The sequence below is a fragment of the Aythya marila genome, assembly GCF_965140915.1.
Source record: "Aythya marila genome assembly, chromosome: 20".
Classification (NCBI taxonomy): Eukaryota; Metazoa; Chordata; class Aves; order Anseriformes; family Anatidae; genus Aythya; species Aythya marila.
Window position 1 is genome coordinate 11,077,441 of NC_139061.1, and position 17,279 is coordinate 11,094,719.

The following is a 17,279-nucleotide window of genomic DNA, read 5'->3' on the forward strand; positions in this document are numbered from 1 at the left end:
TTAACCTTTCTTGGCTGACCCAGGGAGTCAGTCAGAGATTCAGCCTCTGTTCTGCAGTAGGTGTGCTTGTGAGGTTGCCAGTGTAACCTTACCTGTGTGTGCCGTTCAGCTGTTTTCTCTGCTCTTACCTCACTTTCTCAGCTGAGGGCCGGGCTCGGCTCCTCCAGGGGGCGCCGCGGCCCCGGGCCCTCAGCGCCCCCTCAGCGCCGCCCCGCCGCGGGAGGGCCGGCCGGTGACGTCAGCGGGGCCGCGGAAGATGGCGGCGGCGACTCGCGGCGGGAGCGGGGCCGGGGCTGAGGCGGAGGCTTCTCGCCGCGGGCGCTCCGCCGGCCGCGCGGGCGGGCGGCTCTGAGGGCGGCCCCGCGGGCGGCCGGCCCCGCGCCGCCATGAGCTGCTCGGCGGACGCCGTGAAGGAGAAGCTGCTGTGGAACGTGAAGAAGGAGGTGAGGGCGGGCGGCGGGTCCCGGGGGGCTCCTGCGGAGGGCTGCGGGGCCGGTAAGGGCGAGCCGAGCCTGCCGGGCGCCGCCTCAGTGAGCGCCCCCCGCAGCGGGCTGCTCGGCGGCTCCTCCTGAGGTGACCCCGGGAGGAGAAGCGGGCGGGGGGCACCGCTCTGCGTGTCCCCGTGCCGCCGCTCCCGGCAGCGCCTCAGCCCCGCGCTCCGCTGCCCCGCATCCCGCCCGTGCGGCGCTCGGGCACATCAGGCACACCCGCGTCAGCTGCTGGGAGCTGCGGGGAGCTCAGCCGAGGGGTAACGCTTAAACATCGCAGCAGTAAATTGTGCCTGACAGGTAATTACCCTCCCGCGCCGTCCCCTCCTCACGCGGTTCATGGGGAGATGGGACGTGGCAGGAGAGCAGCGTGCCTCAAGGCTCCCCCAGAAAGGTGCTGCAAAGCCGGGGGTCCCGGAGCCGCTGCCCTCACAATCCCCGGTGCTGGAAGCGGGAGATACCGGGTGTTCCAGGCCCTGCCACGGAACGAACCCCCCGAGCACGAAGCCGTGGGGCCGTGTCCCAGCGTGACCCGGCCGGGGCAGCCACCGCTGTCACCGGGCACCGCGGGCTGGCACCCAGAGCCCCCGCTTCGGTTGGAAATTACGGCTTAAACTTCCAGCTCTGAGGCACGATCGCATAAAGCTCGATTTAGAGTTGCGAGCGCTTGCTCTCCTGGGTTAATGTTTGAGTGTATAAATAAATCTGAGAAATGTTCTCCCAGTCTGAGCAGTGCAATATTGCGCTAATGCGTGAGAGCGAAAGTGAAATGGATTTTCGTGACCCAAGCCAGCTTGAACTGAGAACAAGTAGCGTATATAATTAAAAAAGCTGAAGCTAATTTGTTTTCAAAGTCTCTAAAGTGGTTTCAATTGGACTCTGGCTTTTAAATTACTTGGAAGTGTTATTCATACACTATGTTATCTGCATATCTGCTTCGGTTTTTGCTTTTTTTTTTTTCTCTCACTCCGCAAAATGCTCTCTAAGCCTTGGCTTTTATATTGCCTTGGCTTTTGGGGGAGGTTGCCCAGAACTTTCCACCGTAAAATAATAACGAGAGATTTTTTGACAATTGTGCTTATGTCAAGGTGACAGCCCTTGGCTGTGCACTGCACAGACCTGTAGTGGGGGGGGGGATCCTGCCTGCTCTGCTGCCATTCAGATAAATGGTACCAAGAGGCAGCTGCAGATTCTGAGATGGAGACCTTTTTAAAAACAATTGGTCAATGGAACCAGGAATTGAATGCAAATCTCTAGTATAACAGCCAACAGATTATGCCACCCTTAATGATGGTAAATAAACTTATCCCGTAGAATTTTCCGCCTCCTTTTTTTCCTGTATGACATTTCACACAGCCTTTTGTACCTGCCTGTTTGTATTCTGTGTGTTGGTCTCCTTGCTTTGGAAACTTGAGTAGTCTGTGTACGTTTTCAAAGCTGCGCTCCCTCCCTTTGTCCTTTAAATGCAGGCTCTTCATCTTCTTGCTTAATTTCCACGTCAACTCAATATCTACTGGAGTTCAGAGTAAGCTTGTTTCTTCAGTATGTTGTTTACACCAATCCCATTAAAATTCAGTTGTCTTCACAAAATATAAAAGGGCAATCTCTACAAGTCATTTGGTGCAAAGTGGTTTTTTTATTTATTTTTTTTTCTCTCCCTCTCAGGAAAAACTTTTGGGTTTTTCCTTTGGGGAAATGCAATGCTTTTTGCTTTATCTCAAATGGACTTTCCATTCCCACTGGTAAAGAATGTGTTTTGTTGCCTCTAGTAGGAAGGAGGACATGTAATGTGTTTTCAAAATTTGACTCTACTGGGATTCATGCTGAGGCTGCTTGTAAGTTCATGTTTCAAACATTTATCTCTCTCTGCAGGAAAATCTGTTGTGACAAGTAGGCTCATAAAACAAGCTTTCTTTAGCCATTTGGTCTACCTACTGAAATGAAGTTTTTTTGCTCTTTCTGGATTTAAAACCAGCACTCTTTCTTGCTGTGAAACAAATAGGATAACATTAACCTTAGCAGTTTCACCGAAGAAGGTTTCAGAGCACTTCAGAAATGCAGCTGGTCATCTTACAGCTAGAGTGCAACAAGTTCTGAACAGGAATATGGGACTTGTTTACCTGCTTGTATTTACAGCACCCAGTTCTTCATCACGAATAACAGAAAGTACAGCAGGAGCGATCAATAAATGAAACGGACAGTAGCTGCAGAAGCCAAAGAAGGTGAGGGTGTTGGAGATAAGGTGTTCTTCTTTGAGGGATAAATGCCATGCGTTTTAACTGTGGTTCTGGTTATTCCTGTGGTTGGTGAGCACTGTTCAGTGCCTCTGACACTGCACTGTCCCAGTGGTGCTCCTCCAGCATCCCATCGTGATGGTCTTTGCTCCTCAAATGCCAAGGTTTTTACTCAGGTGGTTAGATCTTTCTCCATCCTTGCTTTCTAAGGGTCGCTAAACTTTTGGTGTACGCAGTCTGTTGCATTTACCAGGGAGAGCTGAGTGTCTTTGGAGGCTGTCGTAGCAGGCTGGTGAAGTACAGCTTTCTGTGGTTCTGCTGCTGCGCTGCTCCTTGTGGGTCGTGGACGGAGAGGTGAGGCACGGCAGGCGATGCGGGTGCAGCTGGAGGAGGCAGCCTTTCGCCCTGGCAGCAAGTGTGGTGCTGAAAGCAGTCCGGCAGCTTTAGTAGGTCTGTGTACCTGTACGGGGGGGCAGCGAGGTGTGTGTTCGTGCTTCTTTTAATGAGATTAATTGGCAGTTTGGTCAGTCCGCCAGTGTCTGCAGGCGGGTGTTTGTGTAGGCTCCGAAAGCCTTTCTGCCAGGAGCCTCCCTGGAACGGGCAGCAGAGCCCCAGCAGCGCGACTCCCTGCACAGAGAGCGGGAGGGCAGGGGGAGGGCTCGTTCCGCTTGGTCAGAGCTGTTTGCTTCAGCTGCTTGCCTGAAGCGCCCCTGAATTACGTGGCAGTGAGGGATGACGTGGGATTGAAGAACAGTGCATTCCAGCTTCTGAATCTTCACCTCTACTGTCTACGCTCCGAAATGCGTTCTGCTGGCGTGCACTGACCTCCTGGAAATTGGAAAAGGTTGCTCTGTATTTGACAGCGGTTGGGGACAGCCATGGATTGCTTGCCTGGTCTGCACTGCTTAGCTCTGGAGGGCCTGGATCCAAAATCTGCCAACAGTCATGTTGGTTATTGCGTCCCAAACCTTTTTCTTTTGAACCGTTGCTGCAGGTTTTTTTTTTTCTTCTTGGGTAATTAGGGTGTTTCCCGTGAGAGTGCCCACCCGAGAGCCCTTCTCACACCATTGCTTCTTTTCCTGATATCCTGTCACTCCTCCACCTCCCAGTAAGTCCAAGGTTCTTACCATCGTGTCAGCAATGCCACAGGAAAGAAACACATTGCCATGCTGGGAGCTGATGTTGTCAAGAACAGCGAGGCAGTTTTATAAAGCGCAAGATACTTGAAGTCCTCAGCTATAAAACATTCCTGCTTTCAGAGCCTCTTACACATTTGCTTTGTTGTTCCGATACTTCTTTGCAACCCTGAGGGCTCCTGTGTGTTAAGTACTAATTCTGTAGGATCAGCTGGGTCCAGAATGTGGGGCTCTGAGGAGAGCCCCTTCATGGCCAGCGGCCACCTCGTCGTCAGGGCAGAGCAGTGCAGATGCTGAGCCCAGCTGCTGGTGAAGCGCTGCTCCGGCAGCTCCTGCTGCCAGCACCAGGAGGGAAGGCGCACAACCTTTGGACCTGTCGATGCTATGGAGAAGCAGTAACCCAGCTAACTTCGAGCTGCTTACGGCAGGTACCAGGTGCAGCCTAATGAGAGCTCAGCGCACGGCTGCCAGCCCTGCTGAGAAGCAGGCATCGATGTCTCCTAGGCACCAAAACCCAGCCCCAGTGGCAGGCATTGCTCTGCAGCTTGCACTGGCACTCAGGTCACACCGAGCTGACTGATGGACAGGCTGAGCTGCTGAGCTTGTTGGTAAAGAGTTGCCTGTGGGGAGACACTGATTACCTGCCAGATAATTCACTCTGTTGGACTCCAGGGCTGCCGTAAAAATTGTTTTCAAGATAAAAAAAAAAAAAAAAAGTTGGTAGCAGAGAGTATCTTGTTAAATCTTTTTCCGTATATTAAAAGTGATGTGGCATTTATTTCGGCAGAATATCCTAACCCTGTAATTATAGCTCACAATGAGAGAAGCCAAAAATGGTTGTGGATTTGTTTCTAGAGAAGCAGGTGCTCCATGGCCAGAAAGGAAGGAGTGCCTGATAAATGAGTTGACTGAGGCAAATAGGTTTCATCTGGCATCAGGCTAAGAAAGCCACTGGGGGAGGAACGAGCTAGCAGATGAATGGAGGGTAACTGCAGCCTCTCTATAAAGGGCCCAATTGGAAGATTTGTCTGTTTTCTTCCTTAATTTTTGCAAGTCAGTAATCTGTAACGAATTCCCCCTGGAGCTTGACACATCAGCCTTGAAATTGTAGGGGAGCTTTGTTTTAAATCAGTAAGAAGTGTGATAAATGTTATTTTAGTTGCTGTAATTGTTAAATTTTGTCTAGAAGCTCTAACTGAAGGCACTGTCGTCTTTATGGGTACTGTATTATTTTTGTATAGTGTCTGGCACAGCAGAGCTGTGAGAACATCCTTTGTAATTACTCTGACATCTGAAGTCCCCAGTTATTAACAACATCCATCCATTAAAACGTGTGCTTTATAGATGTAAGTACAGGCAGTCAGAGGTGTGGCTGTTTCCAGAGGCAGTCTGTCGTATCGCTTCCTTTCAAACTGAGCGAGATGCCGCGCTTCTAGCAGATGTGGATGAGAAAACAGCAAAGGATGTGGCTATGCTTATGGGCTTTCCTTCTGGTTTGCCAGATTGGCACAGATGACACCGATGGTGATTTCTTCGAAAATGTGCTATTCTTTCTGCTCTAATCCACTCACACAGAGATACGGTGTCAGGAAACGTTTGTGTGACCGGCTGCAAAATGTCACTGCCTTGTACCTCCCCACGAGCCTTTTGTGGTCTGTCTGCTCTTCGGTTCTCTTCCCAGCCAGAATGGGAGAAAGGTCGCTGTAAACCTTGCTTAGGATGTATGCCTGGGTAGCTCGGAGGTACTTTTTACTTGAAAAAGAGCACAGTGCCTCAAGTGGAAAGAGCGTGTAGCAATGCACAGTCTTGTTTAATGAGTGGAAGTAACTGTGCACAGGAAGGCCAAGGACACGTCATATAACAAGCCTTGCTAGTCCTTTGGAACTTCTGCTGAGGTCATTCTGGGTGCCCTGAAATAATTCAGTCTTTTCGAGAGGTCTGCTCCAAACAGATTTGTCCTTGTGCTCCCACTGGTTTACCCCATCACACAAAAAGGTGCTGAGTTTTGTCCTTCTCTTCCCCTTCTTAAATGCTGTTATCTTTTCTTCCCTGGAAAGAGTAACTTAAATGAGTTATCGGTCTTCTGATGGGGAAAAGGCGATTAAAGGTTGAAACAAACTGAAACTCCCAAGTGCTGTGCTTGTTTACGTTGGGATCTTACAATCACTTCTTTTTCCTTTTCTCTTTTAGGTAAAGCAGATCATGGAAGAAGCGGTCACCAGGAAATTTGTACATGAAGACAGCAGTCATATCATCGCCTTATGTGGTAAATGGCACACAGAATAATTGACACTGCACAGTCTTACTTTTCTTATAGAAATATATTTATTCTGCTGACGGGGGTAAATACAGGGATTTCAGTATTAGGAAAACATGGAGCTCAGGCCCATGCCACTTCCCTTTACATTTGCTACATCCATGTGTACATTACAAGTAAGAAAGTAACTTTTTAAAATGGCATTATCCAAAACCAGTACCAAGCCAAAACAACAAGGGATTTACTAGGAGGCGTTAATAGGTTAAAAGTATGCATTCGGAGATAAGTGACTATGAAGCTGCAACCCAGAGAATAACTTGCAAAAGATAAAGTTTTCGCAGTCTTGGGTTCAAGTCTGGCAGCTGCCTTCCAGGTGAAGGCACGTTGTTCTGTAAGTTCTCTCAATCTATTTGAAGAATAAGATCTCTCATTTTGAGTAAAGGCGGCAGAGTCCATCCCAGAAAGCCATTGAAAGAGCTGTTGCCATCTTTTAAAAGAAGAGCAACAACAGAAATCTGCGTGATCCTCAGTGACTTTTGTAGCCAGCATCACCACACTGGGTAATTGGCATGTTTTAGATCTTCACAACACTTCTCTGCTCTCCGCTGTGACCTGAATGCTATGTTACAAAAATGGTGCATTTGAGAGGTTGAGGGTCTAGGCTTTGTCACTGTGGATATTCTTGTATATTTTTAAATATAATCAGTGAGCCATTGTGCTGGTGACTTTCCTCATGGTTGTGTTTTGGAAATTACCAAGAATTAACAAGAAAATAAAACTTCTTCGGAGATAATATCACATCCATCAAAGACAGCTGGTGTTTCAGAACTCTCTGTGAAAAGATCAAAGGCTGAATAAATTACAAAACTTGGCTGTTGTTCTCTTGGTTCCTGCAGACTGATTTGTGTGTGTGTGGATTGTGATGATGAAGTGAAGCAGACCCTGTGTGGGCTGGTGGATAAAGAATGCTCCGATGCAGGATTCTCAGTAGGGGCCAGCTCCCAGGAGTTCATACCAAGTACTCCTTTGGAGACTTAGTCACTTTGTTCAGGTGCCTGAAAAGGAACCGTTGAATGTTGGTCCTACGCTTCTGTAATCCAGCCCATTATTTACTGGGGCCAATAAAAACTTAACACTATCCAGCTGACTTCAGTGTGTGGAAAAATACCACAAAAAGGTATCACTGAGAATTAAAGCTCTGAAAGCTAGAGGCATGTTCATCTGTGAACTCTTGGCTGCTTTCTCCTCATGCTTCAAATCAAAGACCTAACTCAGAGCGATGCTTAAGAATAATTGGAGAATAGCCATCATCTAAACACTTCTGGATTGCACAGAACGGAGCAATTGCAGCCAAACATACCCGGTTATATGTTAATGGCAGTGGAGAGGTTAAGAAGAGTGGAAGTTAGATTTGGCTTTGAAGATAGGTGGATTGTTTAGAGCAGTAAGTGTTGACGCACTACTGAACACAGAATTCTGAGAACAGTGACCTTTTTCTGTTGATACCATTCATCAGTATTTCACACTTGCTCGGGGCTTTCCTGGATGCATGAAGAACTTGGCAAATATAGGCTCTTGTATCAATTCTGTTTGAAACAAGAAATCCCAGATTTACTACATGAATGACCATATTCTTTGTCATATGTGCTCTGCATATACAGTGTTTTGCATCTGCCATTATGTTAAGTATTTTCCTGTAATCTGCTGTGTGTTTATATTATAGAGAGGAGAAGAAGTAACTCAGGGAAATGGTCCTGAGATAGGAGCAGGTGAAGAAACCCTTGTTCCGTGTCCTTGCTGCAGGCTGCCTGTTTGTTCTGGATTGCTCTTAGTGCTGTGTGTCTGTTCTCTCTTTGAAATTACAGCCTGTAAGATGTGCTGCAATGCTGATGTAAGGGGTACTGGGGTGGCAGCTATTTCTGTTAGAATCTGGTTGTCCAAAATTAGGAATGCTGTAAAATCTTAATACTTCTCTCTCTCTCCTGCCGTGACTCTGTTTGCGTTCTCAATTTGGTAGGGTCTGAAGAACTTAGAACTCTCCATCAGCTGCCTTACTATTGCCTAGCAGTCCTACCTGTCCTAAGGAAGTATTCCAACCTGCAGAAAGGTTGCTGCTTTGAGCGTACGACTTAATTAACTTTAAAGAGAAGTAGGTGAAGCTGAATCTGCCGCCGTCACTTTGGCTAGTTGAATGGACAGGCTGTTCCCAGTAGGTTTGGCCAACTGCTCCTGGCTGGGGTTCTTTGTGTGTGCAGTTCTCTTCCCCCATTCCAGTTTTGTGTGCTTCAGGAGGTTTTTCCCTTTGTTTAAAATTAGATTGGCTCAGTACATGAGTCATTTTCAGTGAATCTTTGTTATAAATTTAGAGTTCTTGTGAATCATTTTACTCTCTGCAAGGCTGAGTTTAGCAAGAGCCACTTAAATACAGGGTGTAGTTGATTCTCAGGGCCTGTTTGCACCAGTATCTGAAAATTTCCTAGCTCTCCTAGATCCTAAATGGCTAAAGGTACCACTAGGACTTAAATAGTGCGTGCCACTTTTCCCATGTCCTCAAGTCTGTCTTTGTTACAGTACACACGGGTTTGTAAGGACAGGGAATCCTTTAATCCCTCTGCAGCAGGTGTGCTTCGGTCTTCTGAGGGCAGCTGGGGATCAGATGACCTTGCACAGATCTTCATTTTCAGGCGTTTTTCAATACGTTTGGAGGCAGAGGCTCAATCTGTGTCTCAGAAGCAGTGCAGCTGCAGAGCGAGCTAAATTGATGGTTTATTGCTCGACTGCTTCAGATACGCTGCTGTTACGGCAACTGCTTGTGTTTTGGCAAGGGCAAACCATGCTGGGCTGTGCCGTGTGTGATTTACAGCACATGTGGAGATTGGTACAGACAAGCCTCGAGCACCTTGCTCAAGCAGAATTCCCAGTAGCTATCACGGATGTTTAGGGGAAAATGAGCACAAGATCAGGATTTTAGATAGTGGGTCTGTGGATTTGTGCATATTGAAATGGGATTTGCATAAGCTTTTTTGACCATTTCTCAGCTTGGAGCTGGGATGTTGAACAACCTTCCCCTCTGATGTTGGAGCCTGCTTACCCATGGAATGGTTGGGTGCTGTTATGCCCATTTTGCTCAAGCTTTCAGCAGCTGCCCTGTGTGAGAGGAGAAAACAACTTGCACTTTCCATCTTCCCAAATTACTGTTTATTCATTAACACGGGCAGCAGGTTGCTCGTGGTTGAATTTCTCCCATACTGTGCTGTCAGTCAGAAGCGCAATGAGCTGATGCAGGCTCTGTTTCAATTTTTACATTTTTTGTGGACAGGCGTTTCTGTTAGGAACTGGATGTGGATGTTTTCAGCTTGGGTTGTCTGGTGCCGTTGCCTTGGCGATGGCAGCTGACATCGTGTTACGTGTGGTCTGTGACTTGTTCAGCCGAGTGCCATCCCTGCAGGCCAGGGACAAACACTGCTCCTCTCCTCCTGCACCCTGCCCTGCACGAGCTGCCCTAAAGGATTCGTGGCTGGCCACGTTGTCACCCGAAGCACAAGCCCTTCCCAGCTTTACATTTCCGCGGGAAGGAGGGAAGAAAAGGGAAGCTTTTCTTGTATCTATCGCTGTAGCTATGGGATGTGTGTTTACCAGTAACCGGCAAGCTGGGCTTTCCAGTTCAGCACATTGCACTTACCGCATTTGTCTGTGAGCTACCCACAGCTCTAAGTCTTATTCTGCATGGTTGCCTGTCTTTAGTTCTGACAGCAACAGGCTGCTGGAAGCAAAGAATAAGAAATCTGTTTAAATCAGTTTCATACAGAAAACATTTCTTATTTGTGAATGAATCCAAAGACAAGGTTGCCTGAATGTTGATCATGCTCCCTTTGAGAGCATGTAGCTGATGTGAATCTCACAGGGCTGTTTCCTCCAAGTGGTCTCTTTTATACTGTATCCAGTCAAGATGTGTCATTAGCTCGGCTTTTAATATATACTCTCATTTTCTCCTCTCATTAATAAATAAATAAACTCACAAAGAAAAAATGTACAGAAGACTTTCTGGAAGGTGAAATTGTGCTTGACAAGACTGCCTCATCTTGTCAAAAGAAAAAAAAAAAAAAAAAGAAGTAAAACTCTGTGACTTAAAAGCAGAACTTTGTAAGTGTCTAGAAAGTGATATTTTTTTTCTGTGACTTTATATAGGTAGTGTTAACTCTTCTGGTTTTCTTTCTTCACTCTATTTTCCCAGTTTTATTGCTGTATTAAATCATAAAGAATGTGTGGGTTTTTTATTGTTGTTGTTATTGTTTTATAGGATGAATTATATTAGTTTAGGATTTTTGAAGGAAATAAGAGATTTGAAGATTAACTCAATTTAATTTAAACTGATTGAGATAGATACCTAACTTATTGGAAAATCTTCAGCTTCTTCCTGCAAATTGCGTTATTTTCAAATACTGCTGTTTTCTTGTTGTTATGAATCAGTCCCAATGTTCAGTTCCAGTATTTCTCTTCGTAAATTCCTCCTGTAGTTCAGGATGCTGTGACTTCTTGCGAGGAGCATGAGACGCCTGTACTAAGTCTAACTGGAGCCTTGGAAAGAGGCTGGACAGCAGCAGCCTTTTGTTCTTTTTCTCCAGTGAACTTGACAAATTTGGAAAGTGACTTCTGGAGCCGAGGTCTGGTCAGCACCCTGTGCGGCAGGGCAGGGCAGTGCAGAAGCTCCCTGCTGTGCCTGCAGCGAGCGCAGAGGTGTGGGTGCGCGGTGCTGAGCGGTGCCGCCTGCCTGGCCGAGCTCCCTGCCGCCCTGGGTGAGAGCCAGGCCCCCCGTGCAGCACGGCAGCCCCGACTCTGAGGCGGGTGTGAGAGCCGGGCTGCTTTACAGCTAAATCACCTATCTGACTAGTAGATAAAGGGAGGTTTATTGCCCTGGCCTCTGCTCCGTTATCGTTGTGGTGTTTGTTTAACGCACTTCGTGTTTTGCTTGTTTACTGCGTCTGCAGAGCTGCAATAACTGCCCCGACTGCACAAACGCTGTGCTGCATTTGTGTGCGTTATTTGGTGAAGGAGGAAAAAGAAAGGGGCAGGGGGAGCCTGCGGCTGGAAAAGACTGAAAGCAATCTGTGTGCACGGTGTGTACTTGATGCTTCATGAATGGGTTATGTAGCCAGAAATTATATTGCTCCTGTAATAATAGTAATTAAATGTAGTAAATGTGCCTTGGTTTTTAAGGTAAATTGATAACTGCTCCAGCTCAAAGCAAACTTTGAGCAGACAATACTTCCTCAGTGAAGTTAACTGTATCGCTCTGCTTGGTGTAATTAATACTTCAGTGTAGCAGGGATGCTGCCAAGAACTGGCATTGTACAAAATGTTTAACATTGACTTCATATTTGTTTTAAAGGAGATGTGAACTTTGAATTGAGTTGTAATTAAATTATTGTTTATTGAATGTATTTGTGCGTTACCTGGTTTATAATTTAAAGGTGTTCTTATATGGTTTAAAATAAGTCTTGGTAGTTTGTTCTCTCAAAGTAAATATTTTGAGTGTATTAAGTGAATTAATTGTTAATTCTCATACTGTGACATAATAGCCATAAACATCAGGTGGATTACCGAGAGCTGAGGTGTACCAGAGTCAACATGTGTGTTGTGTAGGTGTAAATCCAGTGTCCCTGCTTGTCCCAGTGAATGTAGCTGCTGTGCTGTGGAGGGAGGTTAGCAGTGCACGAGTAGAAAAGGTAACGTGACATTTGCATCACATGAGCCTCTGCGACGTGGTCCTGGGGATGCGAATGGAGACAAGAGTGAGGGGGGCGTTCCCCTGCTGTCCCATGCAGCTGTGGCACCAGACCTCCTCTGGGACCTTTTGGGGTTTGCACGGGAGCTGTGCTGGGGACTGGACAGGCTTATCGCTAGGTCACTGCCGCTCTCCGTTCCTTTTCTCCCGTGGTGCTTGGTGCCCGCTGTCCTTTGGAGCTCCTTGCGCTGCAGGAGAGGTGAAAAAAAAATATTTTTGTAGCAGCCAAATTTCTTCTCTTCTGCCTGTGTGATGATGGAGAAGGAGATGCACAAAGCAAGCTCTGTTCAGGGCACTGCAGTGAGAGGCTGTTTTATTCTGGGGGTGACCTCCAGGTCCATAGCGTAACGCCCAGCCGATAGGGAAATGTTGTGGTACTTCTCAGGATAATTTCTCTCATATTCTTCTCTGAGGTGTGCAGTACCTCGTCCAGGTTCCCTGTGTATGCTTCGGTGCAGCAAGACCAGAATATCTGTTTTTGACTCTGGACAGGTTTTGTTACATCAGATCTGGGCTCCAGACTGACGAGAATGAAAATGGCTTCTTCTGTGAAGTACCTGGCTGGTGTTAGTGCTGCCCTTCGGGCACAGCAACGCTGAGGCACCGTCTTTAACCCGTGTGCGTGTCAGTGCACCCCCGGTGTTCCCAGGCAGGGCATCGTGTGCTCCGTGACCTGCTGCCTGCGTGGCGGGCTGGGGGCTGTGAGGCACGAAGTCCTCTCGCTTTTATTTCAGAGGGACTTCTTATCAAACCTTTTCACGGTTACTTCCCAGCTTTAACCAGGTACAGGAGGTTAGTGGCAGCCAGCAGGGCAGCAGCTGGGAGGCTGCATCTTCTGGAGCACACCGCCAGACGCTCAGGCTGAGATTGGTTAAGTGCTTAAGTTTCAGGGTCTGCAAATGGTTGCAGGAATGCAATCAAGTAGTTTTAATTGAAATCCCGCAGAATGTCTCTGTCAAAGCTGGCAAAGGCAGAGCAGGAGGCCTTTGAACATGAGCGTGGCTGGTGACTGCTCCGGGCCGGGAGCCTGGGGTAGCTCGGGGTTAGCAGCGTGCCTGAGCTGCGGGGGGCCTGCAGTGCTAGTTGGGAGCCCAGGCTGGTAACATGCCTAAGGGTTAACAACACAAATGCAGTTAGTTGTGGGACTGTTTTCTTCATTAGCTTTATGATGACTTGTTATCCCATTTTGCACAAAGTTAATTGTGTTTGAAAGAGAAGATCTAATTAGGAACCAATGACTCTATGATGCTGGAGCTTGTGTTCTGCTTTTTCTCGTTCAGGACCTGAAATCCGAGCAATTATCAGAGTCACCAAGCGTCATGATTGCCAGCCCCGAGTAATGAAAAATCATGAGTCAGAAATATTTTCCTTCATGGCCCTAAGTTGCAGGACTGGATTAAAGGTTACGACAGGAAAATAGGATCAACTGAGGAATAGAAATGCATTCTTAAATAAGTTCTTATGCAGAAATCCTTATCCAGTGATATTCTGCAAGATGATAAAGCTTTTAGAAGAATATCAAATATCCACAAACTTGCAGTAAAATCATGGAAAGTAGCAATGTGGGAAACCTTTCTTTGTTCATTTTTAAGGTGAGAAATAAATTCCTGAGAGAAACCCTTTCTCTGCCTCCTCTTCAAAGCATGGCAACAAATTATTAGCAGATGTTCCATGAAAGGAACAGGAAATTGATTTGGAGCTTGCCTGGACCTCATTTTTGAACTGTCCTGTGTGTCTGTGCGCACAACAAGCTGTTCCCAGGCAGTTCAGTTGGAGTCGCAGGTTTGCAGTTCCTCTGAAAATCAGTTCCATTAGGAACAGATGCTTTATGCTTTGGGGTTTATAGGAAATTGTCTCAAGGCTTCTAAATAGCATCATATTCCTGGGGTCTGACAAAAAAATAAGAGATCTGTTGCCCCTCTTTCTTTTTTTCTTAGCTTGCAAAGATGTAGTGTACATAGAAATAGATGTAAATAACCATTGTCCAAATGGATGTTTTATTATTTTCATGCTTTTAGCTTTCTATCCTTGGCGTTGGTATTTTAGAAAGTGCAGTTAATCAGCTATGGAAATGCAGGTCTCTTGTAAACAAAATACGAGCTTTCCTGTATTTCTGTTCCTATTTGGAAATCAAATGGAACATTTTCAGTGATGAATAATGCCTATGAAATAGTTTACAGAGGTTCTACCTCACTTCATAAACACATTAGCCCAAAGAGAGTGCCAGAGATTATCATAATTGATGGGAGGCAAATACTATTTCACACAAATTGGAAAGCTTTTTGATTGTGCCCCAAAGGTTACTTATAAGTAATGAGCAGAGCGTTACAGAAGGGGAGAAAAGAGTGAATATTAGCTCTGATGTGAAATCATTTTTTAAACTGCACGTGCTTTTAGCTTGAGAAGTGAAATATGATTTCTTATGCTTTTTACAGCACTCTGCTAAACATTTTATGTTAGTCATGGGCCATCAAATTGGATCATATTCAATTATTTAGAGAAACCTCAGTTATTTTGATTTGCCCGTAATAGTGTTTAATGGAAACACTTCCATTTTCAGAAGAGTATTGAGGTTCTTGAAACTTAGTGCTCGAGATTTTAAAGAGGAATGGTCACCAAATTCCAGCCCTGATGTGTCCTAGCCAGAGTTGTCTTTAGAACTGAGGACTGTCCATTCGGATACCTCCCCTGGGGTTTATTGCAAAGGTGCTGCTAATAAAAGTAATAAAAAGTGTTTTTAAAAGTCCACCTTTTGCAGCTTGAAAGGAAAATGAAATTAAATACGAAAACATATTTATGCCCACACGATTGGCCTAACATCAGGCATCGTGACTTCTCAGCTGAGCAGCCAGAATGAGCTACAGCAGAAAGAGTGCCTCTAACTGCCTTGCTAAATCTCTCTGTCAGCAGTGCTGGTGTTGTTCCAGTGTAACCGTGATGGGGCTGCTGTAAATAAGAGCGTTAAGATGTACCAGACTTGCAGAGAAGCTGCAAGTTTCAGTTGCCAAAACCTTGTGGTGAAATGAAAAATGGATATATGCTGGAAGAGAGTGTTGGAGGAGTACATCAGGAATGGATGCGACACATCAGCACAGATAACTCTGATGCATGTCCACATCAAGGAATGCCCGGTAATAAAGCAGGGATTGTACGTAACTACTGAGGCATTATCTTGAGGTTGTAATTATAAAGAAAATATTGAACTGAACTTTGCTTACTGTAATCTTACCTTTTTTCTGTTCTATGAAGCAATTTGTTTCTTTTTAACAGGATGTTAAAAGGGGATTGAGACTTAAGCACATACGATACTGTTTTCCGCTCTTCTTTAAAATGCACAAAGCAGTACCCGTGGGACAAAGGAGCATATTTGGGTATCTCCTCTGCAGTCACTTCTTGGTCAGAACGCGGTACCTCTGGGTGTCTCACCTGCTCTGCACGCACTTCTCAGTGACATGGCATGCTGTAACTTGGGGGTGAGATTGGTTTCAAGCTGGGCAGATCTGTGATGACTTAGGCACAGCAAGAGCGGCTGGAGATCGTGAGCATCTTATTGCTTGTCATCCTCCTCTTTTCGCTTGTTCTTATTTTCTTGAGCCTCATGAATTCTATTCCCTGTACCCAGTTTCCATGAAAACAAGGCATTTAGCTGTGGTGTTTCTTCCTAAGGAAAATCTCATCTGCTAAATAAATCCCATAAATGATCCTTCCACAGGCCTTTTCTCTGCTTACCACCCTTCCAAACCCACCCCTAGAGCTCTCTTATTACTCGGCCCATTAACTCTTGCCGAGATTTTGATAGAGGCAAAAAAGGAGAAAAGCGAAGTTGTCGGTCTGACCCTGCAAGAAATATCCCTGCTGAAGTCATAAAAATGTGACGTTCATTAAAGCTGTTGGGGACAGAGATTATTTTTGTTGTAAATCAATAACATATCTGCACTTAATTAAATTCAGCAGTGGATACTGCGGGGGATGTTCCTCAAAATTGGCTGAAGTTAATGAATTTTGAGATGGCTGCTGTCAGCTGAATGATAGAAAAGAATTACCTGAGCTGTGTTGATTTTCTTCCAAGCACAGTGCTGCTCCTCCAGTGGGCACATAATGGGTAGCTGTGTTCTTCTGTACTCAGTTTTTGCTTGTACATATCGTTGTAGCTACAGCGACAGTAGGCAGGCTGGAGATTGCATTATGCTGTGCTTCAAAAGCCTACAACAGTTATTTACCCATGTGCGTGCAGACGAATAAATAAAAGCATGTGTGTGTGTGTGTGTAGAAGCTACCTGTTTGTATGCAAAACTGCCTGTTGGTGTCTTTGTGATTTTACCAGGTCCCCCAGAAACAGCTAAGCCTTCATCTCTTGTTATGTCTTTCAAGACTGGTAGATTCCAGAAAGGGAAAAATGGCTCATTTTCTTTAAGTAAGGAAAGGTTCTTCCAACTATACCCCCTAAAATGTTCTCTGTGTTATATTTGCAGGCAGCAATCTCTGTGCTCTGCACTTTGCAACTGCAGGACAATTACCTTTTTCTGATTTCTTAATAAATAAGGAAAGGTAGCAAACTTGCAGAAACCAGATTTACCTAACCCTCCAGCTTTCTTCTCCCAAAACAGTCCTGTCAAGATTTCCCTGGCCCAGCTCCTCCATGCGTTTTTGGCGTTGTCTCCATTGGATGGTGGTTGGGTTCACGTGTGTCTGAGTGTGGGTGCAATATATAATCTGCATTAATTGCAGCTGGTTGAAAATGTATGCTGAGGCACTGTGCAAGTGAGGAAGGGGAGTGTTTGTGCACACCATGCCCTTTTGTGTCTTCAGTTAAAATTTGTCATTTCTGACACTGTCCAGCGTAACAATAGAAGGGGGCGTATTACATGCAAGGTAAATGAGTTCTGTTTGTTTTCACCTATTCCCACAAGCCTACAAAATGAATGTCAAGAGCATGCTGTGGAGAATTGATGTAAATCCAAGAGGTGGTCAAGAAACAAGCTAATTCTCTTACAGGTTAACAGAATGCAAGAGGCATAAGCAGCCTAAGTGCAGAGCAGCGGACTTTGGAGGCCTTTCTGCACAGAGAAGGAGAGGCATGGAGGTTTCCAGGAAGAGGAGTTTGTAATTGCTGATGTATTTCCCTGTAGAAAGTGTGCTTTTACTGATTCAATCCACTGTTTAGAAAACAGAGATCTAGTTTTTGTGGTAGGTTTAAAAAAAGGGGGGAAAAAAAGAGACAAGGTAAGTGGAGCATGTGCACGCATGCTGCTGTTGTGGGCGATGCTGACGAGGTGCAGGGCAGTGAGATAAGAGCATCTGCCGCTGGGCACGCAGAAGACAAAAAGGCCTTGAATCTTCCAGGCGGCTGCCCCCCGACGTGCTGTGCAGCTCTTGTGC

At 46.0% G+C, this 17,279-nt stretch overlaps 1 protein-coding gene across 6 annotated transcripts in view; it reads left to right on the forward strand.

Annotated features, from left to right (window-relative positions):
* Positions 1-269: 269 nt before the first annotated feature.
* Positions 270-17,279, forward strand: part of SGSM2 (small G protein signaling modulator 2) — a 49,663-nt gene continuing 32,653 nt past the window's right edge. For 5 of the 6 annotated variants that reach the window (XM_082776508.1, XM_082776510.1, XM_082776511.1 and 2 more), the window contains exons 1-2: positions 270-443; positions 6,049-6,124. In XM_082776508.1, the coding sequence (XP_082632634.1) occupies positions 387-443; positions 6,049-6,124 (133 nt within the window). In that variant the 5' untranslated portion in view covers positions 270-386. Of the gene's footprint in view, positions 444-6,048; positions 6,125-17,279 lie in introns of those variants that run through there. The other variant, XM_082776513.1, reaches the window with a different exon arrangement.